Genomic DNA, 13,152 nt, shown 5'->3' with positions numbered 1-13,152 from the left:
GTTATTGGTTTGTGACGTAGCAAACCGAGGGCTGTTTCAAACCGCATTTCTAGGACTGCCATTGGGAAACTACAGTTTTAAGGAGAAAATACTCAGCAATGGTGTTGATTAATAGATTGGCACATGGTTTGTCTAAAAGCATATTAAAAAACACTACATAGACAAATAAACAACATAAAAAACTTGATTTTCACTACAGGGGGACTTTAAAAACATCTTAATGACAGATTTCTTTCCTACAAACATGCAGTTTTTAGCTTCACAAGACATTAATTGATCAGCTGCATGGAGTCGTGTGGATTACTTGTGGATTATTGTGATGTTTTTATCAGCTGTTTGGACTCTCATTCTGACGGCACCTATTCACTGCAGTGGATCCATCGGTGAGCAAGTGATGTGATGCTAAATTTCTCCAAATCTGTTCCAATGAAGAAACAAACTCGTCTACATCTTGGATAGCCTGATGGTGAGTAAATTTTCAGCAAATTTTCATTTTTAGGTGAACTGTTCTTTTAACACCCATGGAACCTTTCCATTGCATTAAAGATTCTTTATAGTGGAAAAAGGTTATTTAGATATTTAAAATGTTCTTCACACTGAAAAATGGTTATTTCAAAAGCTGTTCACTGGAAGGTTCTTTGGTGAACAAAAAAGGGGGTTCTTCTATAGCATCGCTGAAAATCCCTTTTGGAACCTTTATTTTAAGAGCTTATGCAATGGGGTTTTCACTGTTTTGGACTTCACTGTATATCACTGTATAACAAGCATGCAGACTCATGCAATGTTACACATTCTGTGGAAGATATGCTATAAAAGTGGCATATTCCCGCCAATGCGTCTCTATGTTACCCGAGTTCTAGTTTCTCAGGAACACTGAGGTGGGATAATGACTAAGGAGGCCTGGATTCAGCCAACTTCATTAATGATACAGGGCTTCTGCCGAGTCAGATCGCTAGCACCATGGGATGCACAAAAGAAACCTTTATCCAACCTTCAAAGATGCCCCGAGGATAGATTTACTTAGCATCTCTGCAATTCCATTGTCACTGGAAGAAATAAGCCTTCTATTGATCAAAGGTGGAGCATGTGATTTCTGCACCACTAGTGGCGAAAACTGGAATTGCAAACATGAAGAGATTCCAAACACCCCTACCATGCACTTTTCAGGACAAATTTGCTGCCAAATTTGGCTCCGGACAAATTGTTACATTCATTTTCTCCATCTAAGCCATGGACTCAACCAACCAGCTTTGAGATGAATCACACTGCAAAATTTTATTAGAAAAGCAAATAAATAAATAAACACATACATTTTTACATACCTGTGCACGCGCGTGTGTATATATATATATGAAAAGTCATAAACAACACAGAAATAATGTTGCTTTATGATTGGATAAATTAATCATTCCATGAAGTAATGATAATTAAGAACATAATTTAAGTGTACTGCAAAATATTCAGATATATACAATTTCAGTTAAAAAAGTTCAAAAAATTTAGAAGAAATTAATACTTCTATTCAACAAGATTGCATTAAATTTATCAAAAGTGACAGTAAAGACATTTACAATTAAAAAAAAAAATTATATTTAAACTAAATGAAGTTTATGTTCATCAAATAATCCTGAAAAAAAACAACATCATGGTTTCCACAAAAATATTAAGATTTATGATATCTGAAGGATCTTGTAACACTAAAGACTAGAGTAATGGCTGCTATAAATTCTCCTTTGCCATCACAGGAATAAACGTCATTTTAAAATATATAAAATATCGGAAATATCGGAACGCTCAAACAGAAAGAGCAATTTTCCTTACAGTGTTTGACCAATCGGTTACATACAGCTGTCTCTGTACATGAAAAAATTACCTGTAAAAATACATTTAATTGCCTATTGTGATTTAATTGAGCTTACTTTATATAACATGATCGAATCCACTATTTTCTAGTAAGCACTGGGCAGATACATTTCATTTCATCTGTAGAGAGTAAGTAAACACAGGTTATAGATAGATCTAATCATATGATGGTATACCTGTAATTAAGTTTTGAAATTACCCTTCAGAACTTTCGTTCGGTATTCTTGTAATTCCGCTCAATGGCCTCATATTTGCTTTCAGATTTATCCTGCGGTTTTCAAGGAGAGAGTGCGCAAACCGGTTTATAGCTCCCATCAACCTAACCACGACAAGCGTATCCCTTGGGCTGAGAAATCCATCCATATCATGAAGTTATCTCTGATGATGATTCTGTGATAAATAATAAAAAGTTCCCATGATATTACTAGGCGGTATAGTCTAAACTCCGCGAGGCTGAGGAATACAACCCCCTTTTCTCAACCCAATCATCCCTATTGATGGGGCTGTGTTTTTACTGTCTGGCCGAGGGAATCTAATGAAAGCATGGCCCTAGTTTACTGGCTGAATTCATAAACCGCTGATTTGAATGTAGGGGCCGCAGATCCCATCTGTCTCTCATTCTGTCTCCTGCTCTCCAGAGCCAGGTCTGAAATAATGCTATCACATATCAGACACACAGGACACCTACGGCACTCTGATAAATATTTAAAATAAATAAGGACAATTATAACATAATTTACACAATTTAAGGGATTTGACTGATCAGACTTTTAGTAGATTATCAAGACATCCCTATAACATGGCGTTTAAAAACTACTATTATGAGGTACTAGGAAACATAGATATATAATAGAATATATTGGTCAAAATATATAACACACCTATAAACTGTAAAAGTTTTACAGTAAAAAGCAGCACAGCCGAATTTCAAAAAAGCATATTCAAATATATACACAGACAGACAACTGTATGTAATATATATTTTATATGTATTTTTATAATACTTTTGAATATAAAAAAATGCTCATATAAATATTATGTAAATATATTATATAATGTGCAAGTTTTACAATAAAATATTGAATGAGAACACAAATTGACCCATCGTAGGGAGCTTGATTGACAGGCGATCTGACGTCTTTCCACGGTTGAAATAAAAGTAACTAATTACTTTCAAAAGACAGTAACTAGTAATATATAATGTATTACATTTTGGAAGTAACTTGCCCAACACTGTTAATTAACAAACAAATCATTAAATTAGTCATAACTATTTATTAATTTGATCTTCCCGTGTTTTCATCTAAAAATATGTTTGATGCACTGTTAGATAACTATGTGTAAATGTAAAATATTAAAATATGTTGTGCAAATGTTGATGGAACAAACTGATGTATGTGCAGAATTGAGAAACAGATATTTATGAAGATCAATTGATGTGTCACAAGGCAAACGTATTTCAGTTCAAAAAAGTCAATGTAATACAAACATTTTCAAGAAATAAGCAATTTGTGCATTTACATAATTGGTAAAGGAAAAAGACATTGTGTAGCTAAGTGTACACACCATCAGTTCAAGTCAACTTTCATTTCGTGAACAGTACGGATTAATTTATTTCATTCATTCACCTGGCCCAAACATAAGTTTCAAATGCCACTTGCTCAATTAAAATTTAGTATAGGAATAATAGCAATGTAGGTCTTAGTTGCATTTTAAGTGATATTATAAATCCTATAAACATATATAAAAATAAGGACAATTATAACATAATTTACACAATTTAAGGGATTTGACTGATCAGACTTTTAGTAGATTATCAAGACATCCCTATAACATGGCGTTTAAAAACTACTATTATGAGGTACTAGGAAACATAGATATATAATAGAATATATTGGTCAAAATATATAACACACCTATAAACTGTAAAAGTTTTACAGTAAAAAGCAGCACAGCCGAATTTCAAAAAAGCATATTCAAATATATACACAGACAGACAACTGTATGTAATATATATTTTATATGTATTTTTATAATACTTTTGAATATAAAAAAATGCTCATATAAATATTATGTAAATATATTATATAATGTGCAAGTTTTACAATAAAATATTGAATGAGAACACAAATTGACCCATCGTAGGGAGCTTGATTGACAGGCGATCTGACGTCTTTCCACGGTTGAAATAAAATACCTTCTAATGTTCATTCATGTTTATTTCGTGCTTTAACTAGTAAATATGAAAAGATGATCAGTTTACGTGCCGCTTGAACTGAGGCAGTACAGCGATCTGTCACAACACAATACTATGCATTTTCGGAGAGTTGATTTTGTTCTGACTGCTATTTATAAGATCGTTTGCGACTGTCAAACGAGAAGCTCAGAGATTTCTGCATTATGGACTCAATGTATGTTTATTAACTTTATTTGGTAACCTTATTTATAACTGTATCTGTACAATTTAACATAATTTAATTACAGTAGGTTTGCATTTATTAAAAGATCGGGGTTTGTATTTCCTGTGTGCTTTTATTCATATTTGTCTGTTTTGTGAAAATGAGCATCTGTTGAATAAATCATTATCTGTCTGGTGTCTATAAGCAGCGCATACAGTATATTTTTACAAATTGTTTGCATCTTTCCGTACCCACTGTATATATATATAAATACAACACATTCAAATGGGTCTATATCTCTTATACAGACATCATGTGGTCGACTAAATTCTCTGCTATAAAGTCCTTGTGGTGTGCCACATCAAATAAAGTCCTCCACTGTTTGACACCACTGAGCTCCGGTGCGTTTTGTCATCTCATCTTCAAATGCACAGTGAAAATGAGGTGCATGCCTAGTGGGGATGTTGGCATACGGCAGCGTAGTGTGAGCTCGATCCCCCGCTAGTTCACGGGCAAGTCACTTCCTTCAAGTTTCAATTAAGAAAACAAAAGAAAAGAGAACGAAATAAAGACAGAGCCATTCATCACATGGGAAAGCTCATAAAGAGCTTTAGTATGCCAACAACATATTGGCGGAAGAGACAAATGGTATCTTGTAAACACTAGGAGATTTGTTGAATGTTTGAGAAACCGTAGTATTTCAGCCTCAAATTACTGTCAAGGATAAATAATCTCTCCGTCTGCTGTAATCAGTGAGTGTTACACTCATAAAAGGTCATAAAGTTGGAGCTTGGGGGACATTGTGAGTAATGGTGCTTGTGATTTTCTTTCACTCTTTCTTCTTGACAATCCAGACGGTGCTGATAAAGGCTTTTACAATAATGACACAGGTGAAGTATGGTACTTATGAAGTTGAACCGAACTATTTTAAAACTGCTGTCAGTAAAAAGTTCCGCAAAATGTGGTTTTCAAGTAGATGTCAAGGCCTGTTCACATGGAATCAGATGCCACACAGAAGCATAATATATATCAGAGCTGGGTTATTTTGAGAATGTGGAGAACTTGAATGGCGCACAACCCTGTATCACGGTTCCCACAAAAATATTAAGCAGTAAAAACTGTTTTCAACATGGATAATTACAAGAAACATTACTAATAATTGAGCAGCAAATCAGCATATTAGAATGATTTCTGAAGGATCATGTGACACTGAAGACTGGAGTAATAGCTGCTAAAAATTCAGCTTTTATTTTGGCTGAAAAAGTTTTGGAGGAGCAAAATCATCAACCGGAAGAGTGGCATTTAGTTAGCATTTCTCTGATTGACTGTGTCAGTGTCTATTTTGTGCACATAATGTGGATGCCAGCAAAATAAACGTGAATGAACATCAGAATGTATGTTGAAATAATAGAGTACAACTTACTGAAATACATCATGTCACATGTAATTGCTCAATCAATCTTTCAAGTGCGTAAAGATGTCAGTAAAACACCTAGTAAGCAACATCACATTAATTGTCACATTTATCTCAGGAAAGCCATTCAATGTCCATAAATTCATTAGTCAGCTAGAAAAAAATAACTCCAGAGAAGAGCATTTTACTAAATATATCCACTATATTACATATTCATATTTTTACCTGTTGTCTTCATTATTTAATGTATATTTGAACAAATCTGTCACAAAAACTTTTTTTATTACAGCCACGGTTTAAATGTTTATATTTCAAAACCAAACTGGAGTAGAAACATAATTCTGAAATTAAAAAGTTCACATAAAAACTTCCTTATGTGTAACAAACACCGTTGTACGCAGTTATACAGGAAAAATCAATCAACATCAACACAACAATAAACCAGACACTAAATGCACAAAAAAACCATGGGTATTTCAAATAAAATCTAATTATTCTTTTCACCACAAAACATGTAGTTTTCTATGTAAATTAGGCTTAATATATACTGCATTTACAAAACTCTTGCGCCTGGCACTACTAACGCCACACTATTACTGCCCATGGAAAGCAGACGGTAAACCAAATTTAGAATAGCTGTTCCATTATAACCAGGAATATATCCAGACCAGTGAGGTGAGTGAGCCGAGTCAGGCACCTGGACTGCAGTAGTTGGGCAATACTGAACAGTCCCAGCAAAGTATGCCAGATCACATAGTGTGCAGCATTATCCAACAACCTTATACTCAGAACCAGCCTGAAAGATGGTCGCATTTGCACGTTTATCTCATTTGCATAAATCCTTTAGTGAACCAGGCGCTAAAACAATGCAAACAGCGCATGCAAATTAAACAGCGCTATCAACGGCGCCATTCATTCTTTGTGAATCCTCCCAGCATTGTTGTATTTTAAAATCTTGTTTTCTAAGTTCTTCATGCCAGAAATTCAGACTTGGTACGCACTAGAATTTGGCTCTGTGGATAATGCGATGACTACAAGGGACAAATTCATTTCAGCCTGATTCGTTGGGTCTCCTCTTGGAGCGGACAGCGAAATTTCCCAAACTAACCTGAATAAGCCGGCCCTGTTCGGTCTGCAAAGTGCTGAGCTCCTGTCCGATGTTGCCCTGGCCTTGTCTCAGCGCGTTGTACTCCATCTTCAGCTGACTGGCATGGGCGGACAGCTTGGCCACCTCCTCAGCCAGTTTAACAAGCAGAGCCCGGTCTTGCCCTTTCACTGATTTCAGATCAGTGTCATGGTCGGTGAGCGAGTGCAGCAATGAGGTCTGCACGCCCTCCAGACGCAGGAAGTTATTGTTGTAGTCGGGGCAGTTGGGATCAATGAAGATGTTGATGCGGGAGCCGTCGCCTCTCTCGATGGTTACCAGGGCATTACCCTCATCCTGGTTAGTGCTGATGAGTGGGGGGCCATTGGGGCCACTGGGCGCTTGGTAATGGTTCATCAGAAGGATGATCCCGGTGCCTTGTCTCAGCGCGTTGTACTCCATCTTCAGCTGACTGGCATGGGCGGACAGCTTGGCCACCTCCTCAGCCAGTTTAACAAGCAGAGCCCGGTCTTGCCCTTTCACTGATTTCAGATCAGTGTCATGGTCGGTGAGCGAGTGCAGCAATGAGGTCTGCACGCCCTCCAGACGCAGGAAGTTATTGTTGTAGTCGGGGCAGTTGGGATCAATGAAGATGTTGATGCGGGAGCCGTCGCCTCTCTCGATGGTTACCAGGGCATTACCCTCATCCTGGTTAGTGCTGATGAGTGGGGGGCCATTGGGGCCACTGGGCGCTTGGTAATGGTTCATCAGAAGGATGATCCCGGTTACTGTGACAGCCAGTAACACAGCAACAAAGAGCAGGATGGTGCAGAGGAGATAGCTACAGCTCATCCTCTGTAGAAAAACAGAGAGAGACACATTAGCATACAGAAATAAAAAACAAGTCTGAAAAGAAGCATTAAAATGACCAGCATGATATAGACGAAAATGTTTTTTTTTTTTTCATTTTAATCTTAAATACAACTTCGTAAAACTGATGCATAAGTAATACACGCCGATTAAACTTGACATACACCGATAACACAGATCCAAAAGTAGGTTCCCCAACTTACAAATTTCTAAAAATCCTTGTTGAGCATTAAACATGCATAGAGATGCTTCTTGAAAGTTTAATCTGCTATTATGTAATACCTGAAGACTCTTGAAGGCATAAATTCAGGCTTTTCACAAAGGTGTTTATAAAAGATGGAAAAGAAATTGTATTTGCTCAGTTGCCTAAGACCTAATCATCATCCCTTGCTCCAGATAATTTAAGTCAGGAGGATAGTATTCATAGCACATGAATGCAACCTCAACCAGTAGGAAACTCAGGATTTTCTCTGAGCCCGGATTTTCAGAATTGCAGATGCTTGGATAAAAATTGTGGCGAATGCAATCTGATATCGGAGGTAATTACATTTTCATTTTGAGTGCGCCATTTAGTTTACACTGAATGTATTTTGAATAGCTACCAAGTTAAAATACTACTCATTTAGCTGGTTTGAGTGGCATCTAAACTGCATTCTCTGTGCTTTTTATCACTCTAGTTCACCCACAGATAAAGCATCAATTACACATAATGTGCATAATTTGCTCTTCATTATATACTAGAGATAACATATATTGTAAATATATGAAAATGCTCACATCATCATTATGACCTCTGGGACTTTAAATCAGTATACAGTTCTGTTCATAAATTTGCATACCCTTTGCAGAATATGCAAGATGTTAGTAATTTAAAATAAGAGGGATGATAAAAAATGCATCTTATTTTTTTATTTACTACTGTCCTGAATAAGCCGTTTCACATAAATGTTTACAACTCATTAATTGAATTCACATAAACGAACCCATTCAAAAGTTCACATACCCTTGACTCTTAATACTGTTCTGGATGATCAACGACTGTTTTGATTTGTAAGGTGTTCATGAGTCCCTTGTTTGTCCTGAACTAGTCTCGCATAGCTAGACTTTCAGACTGACGGCAGAAGGTCTGGGAAACTTGGCCGCTTTGTATGGCCAAGGACCGCCCAAGAGGCCATATGACTGACAGGTAAAGCAACCAATCACATTTTGTTTTGTGCCATTTTGTGCCGTTGTGTCCCCACAACAACAGACTGGCATGTAAAACGTATTTTAAAGAGTCTATGCACGAACTTTACATATTTCATATACTTTTGAAAATCCAGCTTATAGTTTTCTTTCTTCTTCCATGAGGGGGTTTGGTGACACAGCATCTTTGTTTCCAGGCGGAACGTTAAAGAAGACAACACAAACATCTCCCGGAAATCCAGTAGAATTCAACCAATCAGATGACGACTTCGAAACTCCTGAAGCGTTTCCAATTTCGTGTGCCGTATGCATCAGACATTCAGCCAACAGTCCGTGGGCGTGACGTCTGAGGCTGAGACTAGTCCTGAAGAGTAAATCCTCCAGGTCCTGCACATTCCTTGGTTTTCTTGCATTTCTGCATATTGAACCCTTTCCAACAGTAATGCATGATTTTAAGACCCATCTTCTCACAATGAGGACAACATCCACAATTATTACAAAAGGTGAAAACTTCACTGAAGCTCAGGAAGGAAACATGACGCATTAAGAGTCAGGGGTGCAAACATTTGAACAGGTTGATGATGTGTACATTTTTCTCATTTTGTTAAAAGGTCATATTGTTGTCATTTAGTACTGGCCTTCGGAAGCTGCATAAGATGTTTACATGTTTCCCAAAAGACAAAATATGCACAATTTACCTCGATCATCCAATAAAAATAAAACAATTATAAATAAAAATAATAATATATATAATATATATATAATAAATAAATAAAAAACACTGTATATTAGGGCTATCATTTGAGAAAGAAAAAATATTAATTATAATTATTTGATATGCTGATTAATTAAATAAAATTAACCACAAAAATGTAATATTAAATAAAAATAACAGAAATATTACTTTCTTTTTTTTTTCTTTTTTTACAAATGTAGACATGTAAATCACTGAATAGACATTATAAAACATAGCTATACAAATTAATATATTGTTTATTTCCATGCTTTCCTCTTATTGTGCAATATAAATGTAGCATAAAGCCAAAAGCATTGTACATTAGGAGGAGTGGCAATAGATAATTTGTGAACACTTTACACTGATTTCTGTGACTGCCCAGGGCTCGAGCGGTGGGCTGGAATATAAACGACAAGATGAGCAGTGTTTCCTTTGAGGATCTAGCAAGGCAAATCCCCACAGGGCAAAAGACTAGAAACTACAGACATAAGCCTTACAGCTAAATATTACGGTTTGGTTAAGTGGCCAGAGTTGACAACTCTCTCATCTACGGGAGTGTGTGCCAGCGTGCGGATGTGTGTGTGTGTGTGTGTGTGTGCGTGCATTCTGCAACAAACGCAGATATAACAAAAAATGAAGTGAAGAACATTTGATGGGAAACTGGGGAATGCCACGCAGGCACTGGAGAGGGCTTGCTTATCATTTGCCATGTCTTTTTATTCAGGGGGAGCCTGCATCGCTCGCCCCGCTGTTATACAAGTGCCACTTCAGTATTCCACTTGACAGCGGGTGTCGGTCCCTTGCGTGAGCTTCGAGTACATTTTGTATATTTATTTGTCACACTTTTACATATATGCCACAGTGACTCAATGCCCATGTGCCGTAGTGGCATTTATGATTGAAATTAAATCACTAACACTCAGACTGAAGCAGCACACAGCTGCAATAAGATATTTACTGGGACCAGCAGTAAGGAATATTTCTGGTCGGGTGAATTGTTCAGGTTTCTATTTGCCAACATATTCACTGGCTCCAGCACAGAAAAGATTATAAATGTAAACATTTTATAAATAAAATATATATTTTATTTATCTACAGTTTTAATTTTAAATTTATATATATATATATATATATATGGCATTCATGGCAAAACAATAATGAAAGGTTCGTGATTTTCAAGCTATTCAAATCCATGAAAAAAAAAACTTCATCTATGTTAGCCAACTTAGTAATTTAACCTAGCTGACAAGTTTTAAATTCATTTAAAACTTTAAAAAGTGTAATTTTTTGCAACCAAATGTCACAGAAAGCTTCTTTGGATAAAAGCATCTGCCAAATGTGTAAAAGTAAATGAGGTGGTCCAACATTTCCATGTGAAGTTAAATCACCAAGTGCTGTACACTCTCATATATGCAGACACACACCACAAATGCAATAAAAAGACACATACCCTCTGAGATGTTGATTTAGCAGTCACTGCGGTGAATAACAGCCCCTGCTCTCAAGCAAAATTTCCAGTAAAACACATCTAAATTTACAATGACTGTGTCTGTCCCGAGTAATGGATATATTTTGCAGAGAATATTGTATTTCCATACTTGTGTGATAAAGTGTCTCTTTACAAGACACCTATGAACAAAAGAACAAGTGCAGCCCGGTGAAGAGAGCTCTATTCCCGCACCGAGTGCAGGCATTGTCATATTTATTTTAAAGATAATTAATGTGCACAAAAGACTCCAGCCTACTTCATCATGCAGCAGCAGATGAGAGCAGTCTCAGATCAATTTGTTACAATAAAGCAACAATACCTGCTGTCTGCGTAGTGGCATTTATGATTGAAATTAAATCACTAACACTCAGACTGAAGCAGCACACAGCTGCAATAAGATATTTACTGGGACCAGCAGTAAGGAATATTTCTGGTCGGGTGAATTGTTCAGGTTTCTATTTGCCAACATATTCACTGGCTCCAGCACAGAAAAGATTATAAATGTAAACATTTTATAAATAAAATATATATTTTATTTATCTACAGTTTTAATTTTAAATTTATATATTCAAAAGTATACATTTAAATATTTTATTTTATTTTTTATTTTTTTTGCTGGGGCCAGTGAATATATTGGCAAACAGAAATCTGAACAACTGGCCAGACCAGGTAAGCAGAAATATTTATTTACGTTTATAATTTTTAAGTTTCAAAATTAAAATATTAAATTAATTATTTTATATGCACGTTTAAATTATTAATTAATTAATAATACATATTTTAAAAATATTTAGTATAGTTTTTATTTGCAAAAAATATTGTATATTTTTTTACACATTTTTTTCCACCAAATTTTAAACTTGTTTTAAGAGAAAAGAAAAATAGCAATAAAAGAAAATTATGCAGCAGCAGATGAGAGCAGTCTCAGATCAATTTGTTACAATAAAGCAACAATACCTGCTGTCTGCAGGAATTAGCCGGGCTTATATCTGACCCCTCCACTGCGATCGGAATGCATACAGCCGCGCAGCAACAAAAACAAGGACAAGGCCTGGCTTTTCCCTCCAGAGCAGCCCTGCGAGAAATCTTTGCCGACACAATGAGGCAGCAAGCACGCCTATTCTATGTACATCCGCACCATCAATCTTGCTCTTCTTCATTGTGATAGAACCTCTCTACTGGTGTTTAGGAGAAAAACCGAGGGCTCGTAAACATTCTGTCGCCGTTCCACGACCTGCATCTTAACTAGACAGCGGGCCCTGACCGTGGCCGTCTTCGTGACCGAGATGTCTACGCACCTTTACTTCCCTCTCACAGTCTAGTGGGCAGTGGGTAGTCAGATGCCCCCTGAACAGACACAGGTTGAGATTAGAGGGTCACGCTTAGCTGAGCGCAGACAATATTTGATAAGGGCTTTTATCTGTCGCGCTGCGACGAGGCTCTTGAATGAGGAGAGGTGAAACAGAGGAGCCGGCGAACAAAAACACTGCCACATTCTTTCCAACGCCCTCCTTAGACCTGTAAGACCCACAGCAGATCGACACTGATACCAGCCGCAGGAACTGAGAGGGAGGTCAAACGCATTGACATGCTGGGAATGTCACATGACAGAGCCGGTGATTGCTTATTCAGGGAGATGTAGGTGAGGTGTCGGGCTCTCCTCTTGACATTGGCCTCAGACAAAAGAATATGTACAAGAGAGAAAGCATCGCCTGGCTTTAAGAAAGCAAAACTACAGTCAGATCAGTAAGAGACAACAAAAAGATTAAATAGAGAGAAAATCACCCTATTAATTCAGATATACCGTATTGTCCCGAATATAAGACGATATTTTTTTCTTGGAAATACATCTGAAAAAACGCGGTCGTCTTATATTCAGGGTCTAGACTTTGACATGTCAATAATACACCCACAACACTAGGTGGCGCCAAATACGCATAAAACGAGTGTGCCATGAAATACGTAATGTAATGCGTGTTGTAAAGAGCGCAAGTAAAAACAAAAGAAGCAGAAAACCTTACAGCTGCATGAGTCGTGACGGTCACGTTAGCCTGATGGGACCAAACTCCCTTTGTGATTTTAAAACGTAAGACAGTACCCAGATTTGAAGAC

At 36.8% G+C, this 13,152-nt stretch overlaps 1 protein-coding gene across 1 annotated transcript in view; it reads right to left on the bottom strand.

Moving 5' to 3' along the window:
• The window catches only part of LOC107720808 (fibrinogen C domain-containing protein 1-B-like), a gene marked incomplete at its 3' end in the record, with an annotated part of 69,133 nt that overhangs the window by 36,228 nt on the left and 19,753 nt on the right, over nt 1-13,152 (bottom strand). Inside the window, exons 3-4 of the mRNA XM_016528639.1 lie at nt 7,198-7,615; nt 6,785-6,846 (exon numbers count right to left, since the gene is read on the bottom strand). Coding sequence (XP_016384125.1) covers nt 6,785-6,846; nt 7,198-7,615 — 480 coding nt within the window. The remainder of the gene's footprint in view (nt 1-6,784; nt 6,847-7,197; nt 7,616-13,152) is intronic.

This window comes from Sinocyclocheilus rhinocerous, unplaced genomic scaffold, assembly GCF_001515625.1.
Source record: "Sinocyclocheilus rhinocerous isolate Xijiao unplaced genomic scaffold, SAMN03320098_v1.1 scaffold2828, whole genome shotgun sequence".
NCBI lineage: Eukaryota > Metazoa > Chordata > Actinopteri > Cypriniformes > Cyprinidae > Sinocyclocheilus > Sinocyclocheilus rhinocerous.
This window is presented reverse-complemented; position numbering and strand designations above follow the sequence as displayed.